General features: G+C 28.0%; 1 protein-coding gene across 1 annotated transcript; it reads right to left on the bottom strand.

Annotated features, from left to right (window-relative positions):
* Positions 1-6762: 6762 nt before the first annotated feature.
* On the bottom strand, positions 6763-18011 carry LOC132949516 (synaptic vesicle glycoprotein 2C-like). The gene is given in 12 exon segments (XM_061020451.1): positions 6763-7178; positions 7518-7645; positions 7726-7885; positions 10070-10116; positions 10118-10324; positions 10443-10591; positions 10702-10937; positions 11411-11529; positions 11604-11766; positions 11836-11997; positions 17563-17628; positions 17725-18011. Coding segments are annotated over 12 exon segments (1530 nt in total). The 5' UTR covers positions 17747-18011; the 3' UTR covers positions 6763-7107.
* Positions 18012-19294: the final 1283 nt, after the last annotated feature.

Genomic DNA, 19294 nt, shown 5'->3' on the forward strand with positions numbered 1-19294 from the left:
TAATAAATAATAATTCATACACAGCATTTAGAATGAAAAGTTATGTTTTTTGTATAACTATAACCAGTGGCGCCCAACCCTATTACTAGGTGTAGCGGTCGCTACACATTGAAAATAAGGGGTGGGTAGGTATAATAACATAAAATAATTAACTTGAAATATGTTCATTATTAATCACAGATTATATTGGTTGATACGTTAATATTTACTAATATTGTCAATTAAAATATGATAATATGTAAAAATAATAAAATTTTGAGTTTGTAAGGGGGTGGGTGGGTGGGTGAAATTATTTTTTGCTACACCTGAAAAATATATCTTGGGCGCCACTGCCTATAACTATTTACATACAGTGGCGGCTATCCTATACTCAAGGTGTATCCGTCGATACACCTTATAGTTGGCGTGGTGGTCATGGACCACGGTGTGTAAAGTGGGTAATGACTAATGCCCTAAACGAATAAAAACAATATATTTAATAATCCAACCGGTGGCTATAAGTGTAATATAGTTAAATACGAATAGAAATACTAGGCAGTAAATACTAAATAGGTAGTAAATATATTGTAATATTGGATGTAGAAATTGTTACATTTTCAATGTTTCAAATAAACAGTTGAATAAAATTAGCTCAGAACAGTATATTATATTATTATATTATGAATTGCATATTAATAAGTATAATCATTAATTAATGTTTATACCTACCTAGTGGAGATAAAATAATTTTTATATTTTATTCATTTCATTTATTCTGTGGCTATACAAAATAATCACTTAACTATTATTAGTGATTGCTGTCGTTAATCATTATTAATTATTACATATTAGTTATTATATTGAGTACGAAGTATGAACTACAAATAACTATTTGAATTTAAAAATACAAAGTTATGTCGATTGACCATTTTTACATGCAATTATAGTATAAAATAGGTAATAAATTGAATAAAAAATTTATTTTAGATTCTGAGTGGAATAATGTGTTCTTTTTTTATTATTATTATTTTTTTTGTGTTTCTATAGTCATTAAAAGGTATAAAAAAGGCACAATAAAAATGCTTCAATTTTCTTATACAGCATCTTTTGTGGTTGGAAAGTGAATTTAGTTGTGTTCTTCGGGGGGTCAAAAGTAATTAGTAATAGTTTGGAAAAACAAACAACAAACTAAGGAAAATTGAGATTTTTACACAAAAAAATAACCGTAGAAGCATCAAATTTTCACAGAATGTTTTATATTAGCAATTTTTATGCGCAATAACATTTTCAAAATATTTTGATGCTTTTTGAACTATTTATAAATTATAACCATAAGAAAATTTCGAATTTTATTAGTTTTTAATTTTTTTTAATTTAATGTTGTCGGTACAAAATTTTTAGAAAAACTCAGAATTGAAATACATTGGTCCTCATCCTGCGTTTTTGTTACCTGGTAGAAATTAAAAAAAGTTGAGCTTAAATCCACGATAGTTTTTATGAACGTCTGAAGTTAAAATGTTGACAAAATTCATCAAAATCACGAAGATTGGCAAATTAATTGGAGTTAGAAATTCAAACAAATTTTTCTATGTATATCTAAGATTTGAAACTTTGAAAATTACCTTTAAGTATTCCTACATTTAACAAAAAAAAAAAATGTACGGGAAAGACAAATTAAATTTTTACGAGTTTTAAGTTAGACATTGGATATTTACCCGTAATTTAAGAAATTGCCATAGAATTTTCTTATTTTGTAGTTATTTAAAAACCATTAGGTTACATTAGTTACTTGACATTTTCATTAAATGATTATTTTATAATTTTCTATACATTACCTATAACCTTTTAAAAATATATTGACTCGTTTTGAGGTATTTATAGACATTTAAAATAATCAATTTTTTTATATAAATTTTAATAAAAATGTATTCGTTGTGTGAAAAAGCTTGTAAATTTATCACAAGGTTCCTTATAAATTGTTAAAATGTAGCAGTTGATAAATATTAAAGATCCATAAGCATGTTTTTTTTTATAAGTATTTAAGGTTAAAATTTTGACAACATTCATCAAAATGTTGAAAATTTTCAAATTGATTTTACTTAGTTGAAAAATTATGAAATATTGAAATTTTATAGATGTAAGGATTAAAAATTTAAAACAAGAATTCTCATAAAAATATTTGATACTATAACCAAAAAATATAAAAATAAAAACTCAGTTATTTTTTACAGATATTTTATAGTTTGAAAGAAATTAAATTTTAAAACCGAAAATAACAATTTTAGTTATTTTGTTGTAATTTAAAAATGTTATTCGTGGGTAGATGACACTTTTAGAGAGTATATTATTATATTTTTTACAAACAATAATATTTTAAAATGCAATTTTGTTGTAAAATTAATTTTACTTAGGTAATGTTGTACTAATAGTAAAATAAATTACTTTATTCAAAATAATATTAGGTATCATGAAATAAACGGTCTTTGCTTAGAATCGTTTTTTTGTAGGTATACAATAATTTTATATTATTTGATTCAAATTTAACACCATCTATTATAGTGACCCACTTGTAACCAGCTACTGCCTACTGTACAGCAGGGTGACACCCACTTGGCCGCTTTTTTTTCTTGTATTTGTAGGTGTGTAGTATAATAGTATAAAAAAATAAATTACTAAATTGTGTATCAGAGTTGGCGGGTGGGTAGTTGAATTCAAAATTTGATACTCCTTTATTTTGTTTGATAGACGCCACTGCTTACATACATTAGTAAATTAGTTCCTACCTAGTATCAGATACCCAGTGTCCCAGTATCAGTGCTTATTAGGATTCGGTGGTCGGTGGTGGTTTAACGGTTGAGATAGTGCCATGGTAGACATTCCAATCCACATTTGGTTAATTCCTTTTAATATGTAAATATTAAACATAATAATTTATGGCAATTATTATTAACAGTTAATGAGTTAATACCTATTATAAAAATCCTAAAAAATTACAAGAATAAAACTTAATAAGCTGTCTAGTATCTACGTATAATTTTTCGGCAAGAGGATGAGAAAAACTTTTCGTGTCATGGATCTAAATCCCCTCCCCCTACAGTTGTGTCAAAATCACTACTGTCAGCGGTAAGACTTATTGTACCACAATATAACTAGGAACTTCATGCATATTTCTTAGGAAGCTGTAGCATATTATTCAAAACCTGATTTGACAAAAATTTGTTTCGTCTCAAATCCAAAAATGTATGTTGGATATTTACTAAATTTAAGCTATTGTTCATATTAAAATATTTAATACGTAATATATATTAATTATTAACGCATATTTTTTTTTGGTAAGTAATAAAACAAATTTTTATTTCAATTGAGCCTTTGCGCATTCCGTTAGCCATCAATATTATTTTGAATTTTACTATAGATTTAATTATTTATTTTTTATTGTGTTTACTGTTTAGTATGTTTAAAGTTTAATTAAAAAATTAACTGCCCATTCATGGATATAATAAGTCATAGGGCTCGGCTTCAACTTCTGTAATGTTTAATTCCCATGTACCTATTACTATACCTAATCTTTTTGTCAATAATTTAAGGAGTGGTGAACATTGGACATAATATATAACACTTGCGCGATCTACCGGTCCAATACATCACTAATGAGCGAGCGTACGGAGCACGGATACAGAACAAGATCACGTTGAAATCGTCAATTAAACAATAGTATAACTCAATTGTCTCAATTCCATAATATAATAGGTTCACCGGGAACATTTGAATCTTGGAACGACATAACAATATTTGAATCAAAACTAACAAATTTTTTCGTTGCGAACGGAATAAGTAACGAAGTCCAGAAGAGAGCTATACTACTATCTTCAATTAGTGAGGAAGTTCACAAAATATATTATTCAGTTTATGTGTTCCAACCAAACCAGATTTACAGACATACGACACACTAGGTATTACTGGTATTAGGTTTATTAAACAATTATTACAAGCCAGTGAAATCGTACTTCGCATCAAGACACGCATTTTACAACGCAAAGCAGACGAAACTAGCTGAATGGGGAGCAAGAGTAAAGAACTTGACATTATAGGTTTAGATATAAATGATATAATATAGGTACCTACAAAACTGCAGCTCTTTCCCCGCGTACTGAAAAAACAACGTACATTTTGGTCAGCTGAGACAGCTGAGTGGTTCTTTCTTAACGTGAACAAAGTATTTGACAGGTGTACCTGATTAATTATTAGTTTATAGTTGTATAATTTAACTATATAATAAAATTAATAATATAAGTACAGCGTAAAAAATGTTCTCACAAATCTATAAAAATAAATTCTCAAATCATTGATTAGGCTTCCATTACCCGCAGTTGTTATAATTTCTAAAATAGAAATTAGTGAGATAATTATTATATTATTATACCATAATAATAAGATATTGAGTTACCGATTAAATCAGGCAGGTATCTTCTACCAATTACCTACAATCAATACAGGGGGCTTATTGGGGCTTCGTAATTATATAATATACCTATGCAATAAAGAGAATTTTGTTATTATCATTATTTTATTATATGTATGCGTATGACGAATATTTTATTTGCTGTAAAAAAATAAAATTAATGCCAATGCTTTTATGCACTTGAAGTAAATTTTTTTGTCTAGCCCTCCCCATTATTTTTTTATTTCTAGATCCACGTCTGCTACGGTATATATATATAATATAATATTTTCAAATAATCTGATTTAGATAATTATATATCACCCAAATTTATTCTTTTTTTCTAGAAATCTAAATAATTTGAATTTAGACAATTTGATGAAATATATTTTTTATTTTGTATACCCAATAAATAATAAAAAATTATTCAAAACATATTTTGATAATTTGTTTTATTTTTCATATAGGTAATACCACAGAATAGGTAAAATTTATTTTTCATCTTTCCTCAATTTTGTGATAATACTAGTCGATCCTAGATGGCATTGCCCGTAACAAATTAAATAATGTCAGTGGGCATTCAACTTCGCTAAATGTGAACTAAACATAATATTTTTAATACATTATTTTAGGTGGTTTTTACCAAACATAAAATAAAGCTCTAAAATTATATCCAAATTTAATAACTAAGTATTTTATTTTCTGTAACCAATAGCAACCCTCTATACCTACAAACAAAAAAATTATTCGTTGATTTTTTGTGAGTCTACAATTAACAAATCCTAATCAAGGAAAAAAAATCCCCAAAACTATGCCTAACCAATTTTATAATACCTAAATAACAAAATGTTATGTAAAAATAATAATGATACTAATATTTACAGTCAGTGCAATACAAAGTTAGCGATCGTTTGTGGAAGTTGTTGTCAAAAATAATAAATAATAAATAATAATAATACAAATTATAATTATAATATCTTGATCAGTCAATTATAAAAAACGCTTGCCAAGTCAGGGATCGGCATGTAAACTTTCTTGAATTTTATATTTAGAAATTTATTAACTAATATCACACCCAAGTGGTTTAACAATTTGAATCCAGAAAAATGTCGGTGTGAACAGCCCCACAAAAATCGTTTTCATTTTCATTTAGTGAGATAGATCTCCGAAACCGGATAGCAGATTTCGTTGTTCGGGATCTTGTAGTCTTGAAAGATTCACATTGGTTAGGAGAAGTGCAGTGAAGATTTTCAGAACTTTATATTTAATAGTTAATTCACTACAGAACATTAAAAAAAAATTAAAACAAATTTTATTGGGCGTTTTTTGATGTTTTTCAGCTTTACAGCTTTGTAGTGAATTAACGATTGGAGATGAAGTTCTAAAAATCTTCATCGCACTTATCCTAGCCAATATGAATCTAACAAGACCCCCAAACGGCCAAACAACAAAATCCGTTCTCCAGTTTCGGAAATCTACCTCGCTAAATGAAAATCTAGCAAAAATAATCCGAACCATCCGAGACACATTTTTGCCCCGCCTCTGTACAATAAAGTTAAATATTTTATTTATCTATATAATATATTATAGTCTGAGTGTTACTGCTGGCCACTGGGCTATTCACCTCAAGATTTTAAGTCATGTATATTATTTTTGTTTTTATTCACGCTCATAATATGCTTATTGTAACTATGTTATTACAGATTGTACCTACATGGGTAATATTATATTCTAATAAATGTAAAAAAAAATAAATATTTATATTATCCGCAAGCGAACTGAGTAACTTTTTTTCATAACTGACTGACTGCTTAGCCCCCCAGCTACTCTATTTATCCCCCCCCCCCCCAGAGTTTTAACCCGAGTTGCACCGGTGACCATTGAATTGGCTCCCAATTCTAGGTAAATATGAAATCAATCCTTGAATTGGATCCCGAACAATGTATATTTGAATTGGCTTCGTAAACGGTAAAATATTATTATTTAACGAGTGGTTCTCATATTTTACGCGTTTAACTTTTACGTCGTGATTTGCTCTTGGCACTTAAGTAGTTAAGTATAGTCTAGTGCTGGGTATTATGTTATATATTATTATACGTATTGATTTTATAGTCTTATCGAACTAATCGTCGTAATCTTCTACAATAATCGATATGTATGATATATATGATATAATTGGATTGATACCTACATAAAAATATTAGCCAATAAGTGTAAGCCACGACAAATATAGTTAATTATACATTTATACCTATTATATTATAATGACGCCGGTCGGTCACTTCATCACAGGACACATGGTATAACTTTTGTTTTAAAATGCAATTAAAAAAAAATACAAATGAAAAAGAGGATTTTTATAGTTAAATAAAAAAAATCATAGTTAAATACAATGAAATATGCCAAAAAATAATTTAAATTAAAATACAAATAATTTTTTATGGCAGAAAAATAGGCATTTTAATAGTTTATATTGATTAAAATTACCTATAATATTATGTTTACTTAAAATATAACTTTACAGTAGGTATATTCTGTTTTAGACAGATTTTACATTTAAAAGTATAAAAATAAACTACACTGATCGATATGCTCAGAATCTAAAATTAAATATTGATGTTTACAAATTACATTTTTATATAGGTAATTATATAGTTGTAGGTAAGCTCCTAAGGATATAATTATTTCTAAATGATTCCGTCAGTTATTATGTTGGTTCTTCCAGTTTTTGGTAATGTAATTACTAAGAAAGCTGAAACTAAACAGTAAATATTATGTAAAAGTAGGTAGGTTACAATTATATGTCTATATTTTATACCTAATACTAATTTATTCAAATAATTCACAATTTAATTTTTTTTTTAAATTTTAAAAACTAAATCAATTTAAGGTTTAGACAATAGAGTAGACCAGTTAATAGGTAGGTATGATTTATTGTTCAAATGTGTAATGTACTAATGTGTAATGTATTAATCACTAATGTGCAATGTACTAATGTGTAATGTGTATACTACCTACCTATTTTTATTAATTTTAGTCTATAGATTAATACATACTCAAATTAAATTATTGATGACTATACACAATTTGTACTCACTTATCAAAAATGAGCTTGAAACAAATATTGGAACTATACAGTGAGCATCAATAAAAATTCCAATGAGAATGTTGCCCAAAAGTGCACCTATTTTGCCAAACATAGTACCTATAGACGCAGCCATGCCCCTTAAAAATAACAACATACAATTTAAAATACACATTACATACTGTTATAAATTTTATAAATAATTTCATGTAAACTTTACCTGTATTCAGTTGGAAATAACTCAACAGTAATGCAATATGTTAGGCTAATACCAATACTAGAAAAAGCTTCAAATATTGAAGATAATATAATATTCTCCATTGAAGAAGTAATAAAGTACAACCATGCTGCAGAAATACTGGATCCAAAGAAACTCAAAACTATAAGTTTAAAATAAAAATGTTTACTTATTTGTCATACGCATTATGCATTTATGCATTATGCAGTCTAGTTAAGAATACTTTTCAAATGTATTCAGAATACGTATTTAAATATTTGGTGTAATTTGTATTTAAAATAGGTACGTATTAAAATACTTTCTTTTAAAAGTATTTAAATATAAATACAAATACCTTTTAAAAGTATTCAAAATACTTAAACAAATACTTTTTTTTAGTTCAATAACTAATATATTTCATTAAAATTATTAACTACTACCACCCATTAAATAAGAAGAAAGACTATTTAAAGATCCAATATAAAAGCCAATGCAACCAGTGGTGGTCAGTGTCTTGTATGCCATGGTATATGGGAGGAGGAGCCAACCGGGGTTTTAGTGTCCAGTCATTCTATTATCTGCTTGTATTTTGGCGAAACCTCATTTATAAATTCTCAGAAGTTAGAACCATTATAAAATAATATTTTAGAAACAAAATTTAAAATAGTATATTCCAAAATATTGGTTAATAAAATTGAGAGTAGACTACTAGAATAAAAAAAGTATTTGAAATACAAAAAAAGTATTAGAATACTTAACAAGATTGCATTTATATCATAATAGGTGAATACTGTCAGACATTCTTATTATTATTAATTTATTAAATTATTTTAAAATATTTAAAATATTTAACTTATTCTAACCTTTTGTAGTGTCATATAGGTAAGTAATGAATCAATTTATGTAGGATGCTATAGACTTATAGAACATATTTTCACATCCTCTAATACTACTTTTTTCCAATTCAATCACTTATTGTTTAATATTATATCATTTTTATTTAATAAATAAAATGAGATGTCTGAATCAAAACTAGATGTATGTCCATGAATTTATTTGGTGTCATATTTTTGCAAATAATATCCCCAAATTGAATATTCAAAAACAATACAAATTTTAATCCACCATGAATAATATAGACATTTTTAATTATAAAACTTAAATTAAATAATATAAAATCTGGATAGTCTATAAAATCCTGGTGTTGGGTACCTATTTGTCTTTCGTGGCTTATTTTGGCATAGGATAATGGATTGTTGTGATAAACAATTTTAAAAACAATAAATTATTGCATCCTAAAGACAACGATTCTTGGTTACATTTCTTCATTTCTTCAACACTTTACTCAATGTTTTTTTTGGTTAATAGAAACTTCTGGGAAAATTAAAAAAAAAACTTCAAAATACCAATTAGTCTCAAGTTCTAATTGATACTGTTACTTGAAACTTTTAAAACAATTGAACACAGAAAAAACACATATTTTTAAAACCAATACATTCCATGACTCACGCAGACTCTATTATAAATTTATGATGTGAATGTTGTTATAATATGTCATTTATTTTACAATTATTAAATAATATATTACCTATTATAGTTACATTGAGACCTGATAATCAGGCTGATATTACCTAACCAATTTTGTCATTTATTTCAATGTTATTTTAACTTACTAAATTGTATAGATACAATATACACTAAATTAGTACTTTTTGTTGATATTTGACATTTGCATTGTTTAACAATTAACATAACAAGTTGTTACAGCTTACACTTATTGTCATTATTAAGCCTGGATTATTTGGGTTCATGAGTCCCTTCTCAACTTTAAAACTTCATCCCCATTCATCACTTCTACAATTTATTTTAATAGCTACTTTTTTACGGTTATACCTATATGAGTGTATACAATTTGAAAAGAAGTTAATTAATAAGACTACAGACTAGCAAAATAAGTATTTAATTATCATGCATGCGTTTAAGACCCAATAACAACACACACATTTTTATAATAAAAATAATACATACTTATTAGAAGCTTTATCATATTAATTACATAATATATAAATTAATTACGAATTAATTATTTAATTATTTTTCATGGTACAAAGATTTTTATATTATTTTTTTGAAATTTCTTTTGATTGTGAAGGTACATAAAAAAATGGAAAAGGCGGGCTCCTTAAATCTATTGGGCCAGGTATCATGCCCCCGCTCCACTGACCCTTTTTAATCCGGGTAATGGACTTATTATACAACATGGTAATTGATAACTGACTGTATACCATTAATACAATTAAACACTTATATTATAATATATGACCACAAATTTAAAATGTTCAAAAACCTGTAAAAAATCTTAGTCCAAGTTTATTGATAAATAGTGGTACAACGAGGTATGCAAGCAATGCCAATGATCATTATGTTCATATACACGGAATGGTCAATATGATCATCACACTTTACATATTTCACTTCTGGTTCAACTATGTACATGGATACAATTTCGCACATGGTTGTTTTATTTTGGATATTTGAATATGTTTCATACCAACGAAATCTATTCATCAATTCCGGGAACCACAGTATTAACATATAGTAACTGCAGATAATATAGCATAGAGTTAGCAAATTCTGAACATGTGATTTGTTGTTAAATTTTTATAGTTACTCATAATTCATATGGGTATAATAGGTATATAATATGTCCCAATTTTTACCTAGTAGTAGCACAAAAGTGTATAATGCATGTAACTATAGCTATAATTTTGAATTTCGATGTAAACAAATCTATAGTACTCTCATAAAGCCCTTCAAAGAAACCATTATTTGCTTTGTCATTTGAACTTGGCATAATTATTGAAGTCACCTAAAAAATCAAACAGAATAAACTGTAAATAATATGTATAATGAAAATTGAACAGTAAGTTATTGAGAAGTCTAATTATACACCAAGGAAATATTGCGATTTATGCTTACGGGAAATTTATCATTTGAGTTGCTATTCCATCTGTGAACAAATTTTAAGCAATTTATTGTTTCTTTGTGTTTACCCTGAGTGACTAAAAACTTTGGACTTTCAGGCATTTTCATTATTAAAAATGCTAATGTTATACTCGGAAGTGAACACACAATTACAAAAAGATTCCATGATTTAAACAATATGTATTCGTTTTCGATTCTAAATGTCTGTGGTATAATTAACCATGCTATACCTGAAATCAAAAATATATAAATACATTACTATTTTAATTGTATGATTAATTAGATTATGTAGAAAACGACTAATTGCCAATCAGATAATTCAGATAAATATAGATAAACTATCACTAAAAACTAATAAGATCTAATGGCTAATACGGATTGTGGGTTATTTGATTTATTATGTTAATGTTTTCAATTACCACATTGCAACAATATATCTATAGTTGTGATATGATTAAGTATAAAAAATGTTAAATATAATAATGGGCACCTATCTATTAAGATGTGACCATTCACCACATATCTGCTTTTTATGTAGGGAGGGGGTTTGATTCAGATAACTTTAATGGTAATAATGTTGAGAAAAATACTAATTTAAAGTAGGTAACTTACAATAATTTCAGTACCTACTGTACCATTGGTTGGTGGGTACACTGTAATTACAAGATAACAATTACATAAACTACAAAAAATAAATTCTTACATGGAAGCAATATTATCCCACTTGTCCAGAACATTTCCATCCAAGATAAAAATTTTTCTCGATATTTGATATTAAGAAACTCTACAAGGTATGAAAAGAGTGTTGTTGAACCGGATACTCTATAACATAATAGTATTTTAATAATTTATCTATAAAAAAGTTTTTAAATTGTATATCAATATATTTGGTATACCCAAATCCACTTAAAAGTCTACAGAATATAAATATTGAATACACCTGCGACACACTAGACAAGATGTTAAAGAAACCATCCATCAACATACATATTATCAAAGTAAATCTTCGGCCCTTGGTGTCTGCCACATAACCCCAAATAAAGGATCCCATTAACATTCCTAAAATAGAATAGAAACATTATTATTGTCCATTGAATAAATTTGATTAATTTTATATTAAATATTTACCTATCATCATTGCTCCATTTAGAAGGCCTTTGTGAGAAGAAGTCATTTGAAAATCACATTGAGCTGATGGTATAATAAATGATACTGATGTCACACTAAAGGCAACGGCTGTGTAAAGCGATCCACATATGAATAGTATATAATAATGAAAATATCCAAATCCTGTTGGTGTAAAAATGTGTTAGGTTATTATTTATTTTAACATAGATGTTATCCATATAACACATATTGAACACAATATACATAGGTATATGAAGGCATTGAGTATTATATACTGCTGATCTTTATTTCACATAGGTACAATGTTTTCCTAGAGCACTCTTAATTCCCTTAAAAGTCAATGCTTTATTAAACAGGATACCTTAGACAACCCTGGCCTCTGGTAGAGTGTATGAGGTAGGAGGCCACCCTAATCAGCGTTGGAAAGAATCAAGGGCTAATGGCTCCCTCCAAATAGTTGGCCCCTAAAATGTTGATAATTTTATTTATCGACTTTAAATTATGATATAAAAAATATCAACTTTCAAAATGGAAACATTAGGTATAACATAATGTTACATATTTTATACCTGCCATTCCGGGAACTGGGAGAGGCCTCTGTTCTCTATTATTATTTATTATCGTTGCCACGTCGATATATTTACATATTATAGTATATGACTATATGACCTTTTTTGGAGAACGCAATTTACCGATTCCGCGTCTCTCATCGAAACTGTGTAAGCATATTAAAATATTACAGACGAAACCGGAAACGTCTCAGATAACATTTTTATCGATACAATTCGGTTTAACGTAGACTGCAGCTGGTATCGATGCGTTTGCAATTCAACCTTACATCTTATTACTTATTTATTATAATAACTATACTATAACTAGTATATTGTCGTACAACTGTTCAAGTCGACATTGTTGGTTTTTCGCTAGCTTATTTATTTATTTTTTGTTAGTTATTCATTGCTTATTAAATACTATCAATATTAAAAAATAATTAATTAGCACATTTTTTAAGCCTCCACCATTCTTAAAAAGGTTAATCGCCCCCCTACCCCAAAATAAGCACCTATTTACGTGTCTGGTTTGATCGGCTGGTACCGAATTCCGTCCCGGGCCCCCTATGGTTCCATAACTGAAGACCGAATTCCGTCCCGGAGGCGGAGCAACTATGTCCGAATTCCGTCCTACTACCTGTAACTATGATATAGGTGGCAGTAACATCTCCTTCACATTTTCTCCAGGCTTAGGACTGGCAGCTTTGCTGGCATGTTTAAAAATGTGAAATCCGGCAAAACAGCCTTATTTATTTATTATTAATATACGGAGCAAAAAAAACTCCATTTACAGTATATGCCATTTATGTATAAATATGACAGTCATATAAGTATTTTAATAAATTTAAGAGTATAAGTATAATATATGTTATGTGTAATTAGTATTTACCTAAATTATTTATTATTTTAATCATTTTTTTTTTTTAAATTATTATTTTTTAGATTTGAAATAGGCTGGTAAAAACTTAGACGACACCTGACACACAAACTGGTGTCGATCTATGTTTTGACTTTTCCAAAGCATAATTTTATAATTTAAAAACTTGTTCTCTCGGGATGAGAGTCTAATTCTAGTCGGGACGGAATTCAGACATAGTTTATCAACCCCCGGGACGGAATTCGGACATAGTTGCTCCGCCCCCGGGACGGAATTCGGTCATTTTCAAGTGTCTCTACTAAATAGTAATTTTAAAGTGTGCTAAAAAACTCTGTCATTGTTATGGCCCGTTAGATTTGAGCAAAATTATAAATAATTATATACGAAAAACGATTCTTGGTGTCACATGTCACTATGTCAGTCTTTATTGCTAAACATATTTTATATTATATTTCTACGACTGAGTACGACCATTAGCCCAGTTTTTCAAGTGCTCCGCATGCAGTGGGTCGTGGCAGTTTTTTTTTCACTGCATTGGTGTGCGCTTTAGCTAAGTGAACACTACACCCGCATACGTATTGTCTCCGTCTTATAAACGAATAGCATAGCAAAATGTATTTTTTTCGTGTCTGTCATCACCTTTTAGGACAGTAAAAGTACTTAGATTTTCTTCAACAGTAATTTTTTCTGATAGGAAAGTAAATCTAGTTGGTACTTTGGGGGGGTCAAAATTAAAATTTTTTCATTAGTTTTCAAAAGCGCCGTGAAAAACAAATAAAAAAATTAAGGAAAAACGGGAATTTTCACGCGAATTCAATTTTTTGCTAAATCGAATTTGGTTTTTGGTGTAACTCTAAAACGAATACATGAAATTTTTACTGAATATTTATATTAACATTTTCTATACACCGTGCCTTTTTTAAAATATTTTGACTAAATTGAGCAGCTGTTTACGGTTTAGGGACATTTTCAGTTTCCATTTTTTTTTAGTTTTTTATTCCATAAATATCAATAAAATTTTATTTGTTAGGTACTAAAGCTAAAAATTTAATAGAAGGCTCCTAATATATTTTTTTAAAGACAGATGAAAAAATATTAAAAATCCATAGAAACAATTTTTTTTTATAAGCATTTAAAGTTTAAATATTGACAAAATACGTAAAAATGACGAACATTTCCAAACTATTTTGAGTTAGAAATTCTTAAAAATTTTCTTTTTTAATCTAAGATTTTAAAATGTAATACAAAATTCCTCATACATTTGTCTATCTTTTAAAAAAAAAAAATGTCTACAAGAAAGTTAAATTAAATTTTTATGATCGTTTGAAATTCATATTTTTACAACGTTTGATATTCACTCGATTTCTCATGTAACGATTTCCTTATTTTGTTGTAATTAAAAAATGAATTACTGTAGATACTTGAAAATTTCACTGAATGTTTATATTCAACTTTTCTATGCACCATACAATTTTGAAAATAATTTGACTCTTTTTGACCTGTTTACAAACATTGTCAGTTTTAAGTTTTAAATTTTTATAGTTTTTTTTTTGTTGAGTAAAATTGCAAGGCTCCTGATATATTGTTAAAATAAAAGTTGAAAAATATGGAAAATACATAGGTACAGTTTTTTTTTATAAGCATTTTATGTTTGAATTTCGACAAAATTTATCAAATTTAAAATTTAATTATTATTTTGTAGTTAAAAATGTATAAAATGTTCAACTTTTATAGCTAAGGATTGAAAATTTAAAAGAAGGTTCAACGTAAATAGGTTATATATAAATTACTTTATTCACAATAATATTATCAAATATACTTAGTAATATCATAGGCTGACTGACCGTCTTCGCTCAGAATCGTTTTTCTCATACAATGATATTACTTGTAACCTACTATATAGCAGAGCGACACCCACTTTCCCACCTTTTTTTTGTTTATTTTATTATTTTTGTTTAATCTTTTATTTGTTTAATCTACGTCATGGTACACTGATAGCCTATGTATAGGTTAGGTAACCTACATATATAGGCAATAGCCAATAGATACCTTTTATTTATTAAAATATAATATATTCTATGTTTCATAATTTGAAAGCGATAAGAAAGTGATATACTAATAACATATATGTAACCTATAATATGAATTTGAATGCTCTTAGAGGGGGGTAAATGAAGAATTAATAGTTATTAATTATACTTAATATACGTAATATTATATTATTATCATATTTATTTACATTTAGTACATTAAACACGACTTGCCTAGTTACCTACTAACCTACAAATAATAATATATGTTGATACATAATAAATAATAATATTTCGTGTGCTTACCAAGTACTTAATAAATTGCATCTAAATCTAATAATCTAGGTATTGCTTATAATAGTATTATACTAGAAATTATACGGACTTGACGGAGGTTAGAGGTATCATATCATTGTTATTAAAAAACGATACCAGAAACACATACACACACACGCCCACACGCATGCATATTGCATATTATTTTAAGTGTATATAATATTTTTAATTTGTGTAGGCGCGCGTTACTGGCGATATTAGTATAGTACACGTACATATATAAGCACATCTGCTGCCGCGGTAGTTGGGAGGTTGACACTACATATTATAGTTATTGGAATATGTCTGAATATTTATTATTATTATTAGTATCACCGGCGATATACCGCCTGCATTGGGATAATAATATTATGCAACAATGCATCATTTAAAAATATAATATAATACATTTTTTTTTATCAGGATTCAATGTTTCGACTGCTAAGGTCATTGCCTACAAGTTTTTCATTGACTTACATTTTACAAATAGTTTTACATTGCTCATAAGATTTTAAAGGTAAGTGTGTACCTATAGGTACATTATTATTTACATTTAAAATTGTATTTTATTATATATTATATATACATATACTGTATTCATATCCTTCGCAAATACAAATATCGAATAACGATCGTCGGGCTTGTCGGGCTTGTCGGGTATTGTTTTTGGAAAATATCTGTACAATTTGTGGTACCTTAGTAGATATATTATATACATTTAGAACCATTTAGTTATTACTTATTAACTATCTATATTATATATTAATATGTATTCTTGTGTACAGCCGGCGTGATCGTGCGTGATCGTGATATGGTAATATTATATATTAATACACATTGTGGCAAAAAACAGGACTATACGTAGTTATAAAAATGTGTTGTTGAGTACCTACCTATTCGAGATAACACGCTCGAGTAGTATACACTAGTGAGTACTAATCAGTTATTAGTTTATTACGGACTAAAAATTAAGATATCTTAGTCCGTGGTACCTATCAGTGAGATGTACTCTCTAGAGTCTAGTATCTACTTTTAATAATGAGACGCGTATTAATACCCGTCGTAATAAATAAATATACGACGAATTATTATTTATTACCCACGTAATTTTTGGTACTATATTACTATAATAATATAATTGCAGTGGCGGCTCGTGGTTTGGACGACGGGACGATCGTACCCCTTCTAAAATTAAGAAAATTAATTGTATAATATTCTTAAATAGTAAAATAGTTATAAATTACCTATTACCTACTACCTACTTTACATTTGTCAAATTTTGATTGTCGTTTACAATATTATACTATACATTCGATTGACCGGCAGCGTCGTCCGAACAATATTCGTATTACGCATTTGTAAGCGTCTCGCAGCAATCGTGTGCGTGCGGGTACGTTTATGCTGCGTTCTTATACATGGATATTGGACGACTGGCAGCGTCGTACAAGCAATATTCAGAATTCGTATATAATAATTAATAACTTATAAGCGACGCGTGAAATCGTGTGCGTACGGGTACGTTTATTGTTGCTGCGATGTTATATAAAAAGTAAGATGCATGACAAAATAGATTTTATATTTTGTATATTTTCGTTTATTTAAATAATTTGTTATATACCTATGGCTCCGATATTATATTTAAAGTCGCACCCCAACCACCAGCACCCACGAGCCACCACTGAATATAAGTATATTTAATAAAATAATAATATATTTAATATTAATTTAACATACATTTCTTGAATTCTATATAATTCAAAAAATATTTCACGACCCACAGTTTGAGAAACGCTGCTCTAGACCTATATATGTATTACCGGCACCACAATTTATTGTGACACAATGCGTGTGTGAATCAAAATAATGTAATAATGGTTCGATTCTTGTAATTATTATTAATTTATTATACCTACGAGTTTGGTTTTTTTTTTTTATTCATTTTGAATCGACTTACCGACCATTTCGATTGCCTTATCCAGATGTACAGGATGGTTGAGAAGACTCGTACTGTCAATGACTTCTGAAATACCAAACGATTTAAGTACCTACATAACTTTTGAATCCACAACAAAATTACAAAATTATCCTATAGCTGTTGTCATAAAACAGTATTTACCTTTCGAATTATCTTTTTCCATTTAAAATGCAAGAACATGTGTAAAAATAAATAAATAAAAAATTTAAATGTTAAAAATGAACTAGCAATCACAATAGCTTTGAAATCGTTATTAATTTCTTTTAGTGTTCGGACCTCGGACGTTCAATATAAAATGATATACCTAGCTATTAATTTATTAAGTGGGAGAAACATGGTGTGGTATAATATAAAAATATTTTTATCATTTTTTTTTTTTTTAACGAGTGACGACCACGATATATTGTACACCTTCGGGACCGGCAGAGGACGCTACAGATAAACATCACGTCATGCTCAATGTTACAATATTTTATAAATCTAAATAATTTAAGACATAATAGTAATACTGACATAATATTGTTGTCTATGGACTATAATGTATTTGTATAGCTGTATAAGCTAGTTATATTTAAATCTTTATTATTACGTATTTACTTAATAACGTTATATTTTATTAGGTATTATAGTTATAGGAGGTACCTATATATAATTATATATGATATAGAATATAGATATATATTATTATTTTTATTTTTATTATATATATATTACATTATTATATAATAGGTACATTTATACAGTGATTTGAGGATATTATCCTTTATAATGACCAAATATTATTGTTAGAATTAAATATCAAAATTAATAAACTAAACAATGTAAAAATATGAGTTTGTTTATAGGTAAATACTTAATCATTTTTGGTACACCTTCAAAGGAAAAAAATTGAAAATGTAGTAATTTAAGTTGTAGTTATGAACTAAAGTATATGTGATAGAGCAGATCACCACTGTCTATTCCAACAAAAAATGGAATGGCCTTATACTCCCCGTCACACAGCCGGTAATGAATGTCTATTCCAACCATTTTCATACAACAACTTACTGTAGTTAGTGGTTACCGAATACCTAGTTAGATCACAGTCCCCTCTTATAGGTTATTTATATCGTCTACGATAACCGGCTTCCGGTTAAAAATATCCGGAACCGTAATAGTAACACTTATAGCGTTACTATCAAAATATGTGTAATATTTTACGGTTTGTGTAGAATAAATACAAGGTTTAACTTAAATTAAATCCTTTTAAAGCATGCCGTACCATTTAAGAATTTTTAGTGACTGTTTTATTTCGATTTAGAAAATGTAAATATCCTTTTTTAACGTCCAAGTACAAACGAATCTGACACAATATATATTGACATAATATGTGGTTGACACCAGCTCGTCATCAAGAATCGTGGCTATCGAAAATCGTTTTGCATGTCTATTAGCTACCAATTTAATGCGGTTAGATACAGATCAGTAGGTACCTATCTGCATTATGCTTCCTTCTTAGAAACCAAATCTTAGCCAAACGGGTGAAGACGAATACTGAATATTTTCTAAATGATGCGAATTAAAAACTATTTTTATACATGGATCATTATTCGGACGTTTGTAATACAAACGAAAATGGAAAAATGCGTTCAAATTACGTATAGGTAAAGGTAACTCTTTACTAAAAGTAATGAGCAAAGGGGGTTTCCAATTTCGCAAATGGATGTATGGA

Source organism: Metopolophium dirhodum, chromosome 7 (genome assembly GCF_019925205.1).
Source record: "Metopolophium dirhodum isolate CAU chromosome 7, ASM1992520v1, whole genome shotgun sequence".
Taxonomy (NCBI): Eukaryota; Metazoa; Arthropoda; class Insecta; order Hemiptera; family Aphididae; genus Metopolophium; species Metopolophium dirhodum.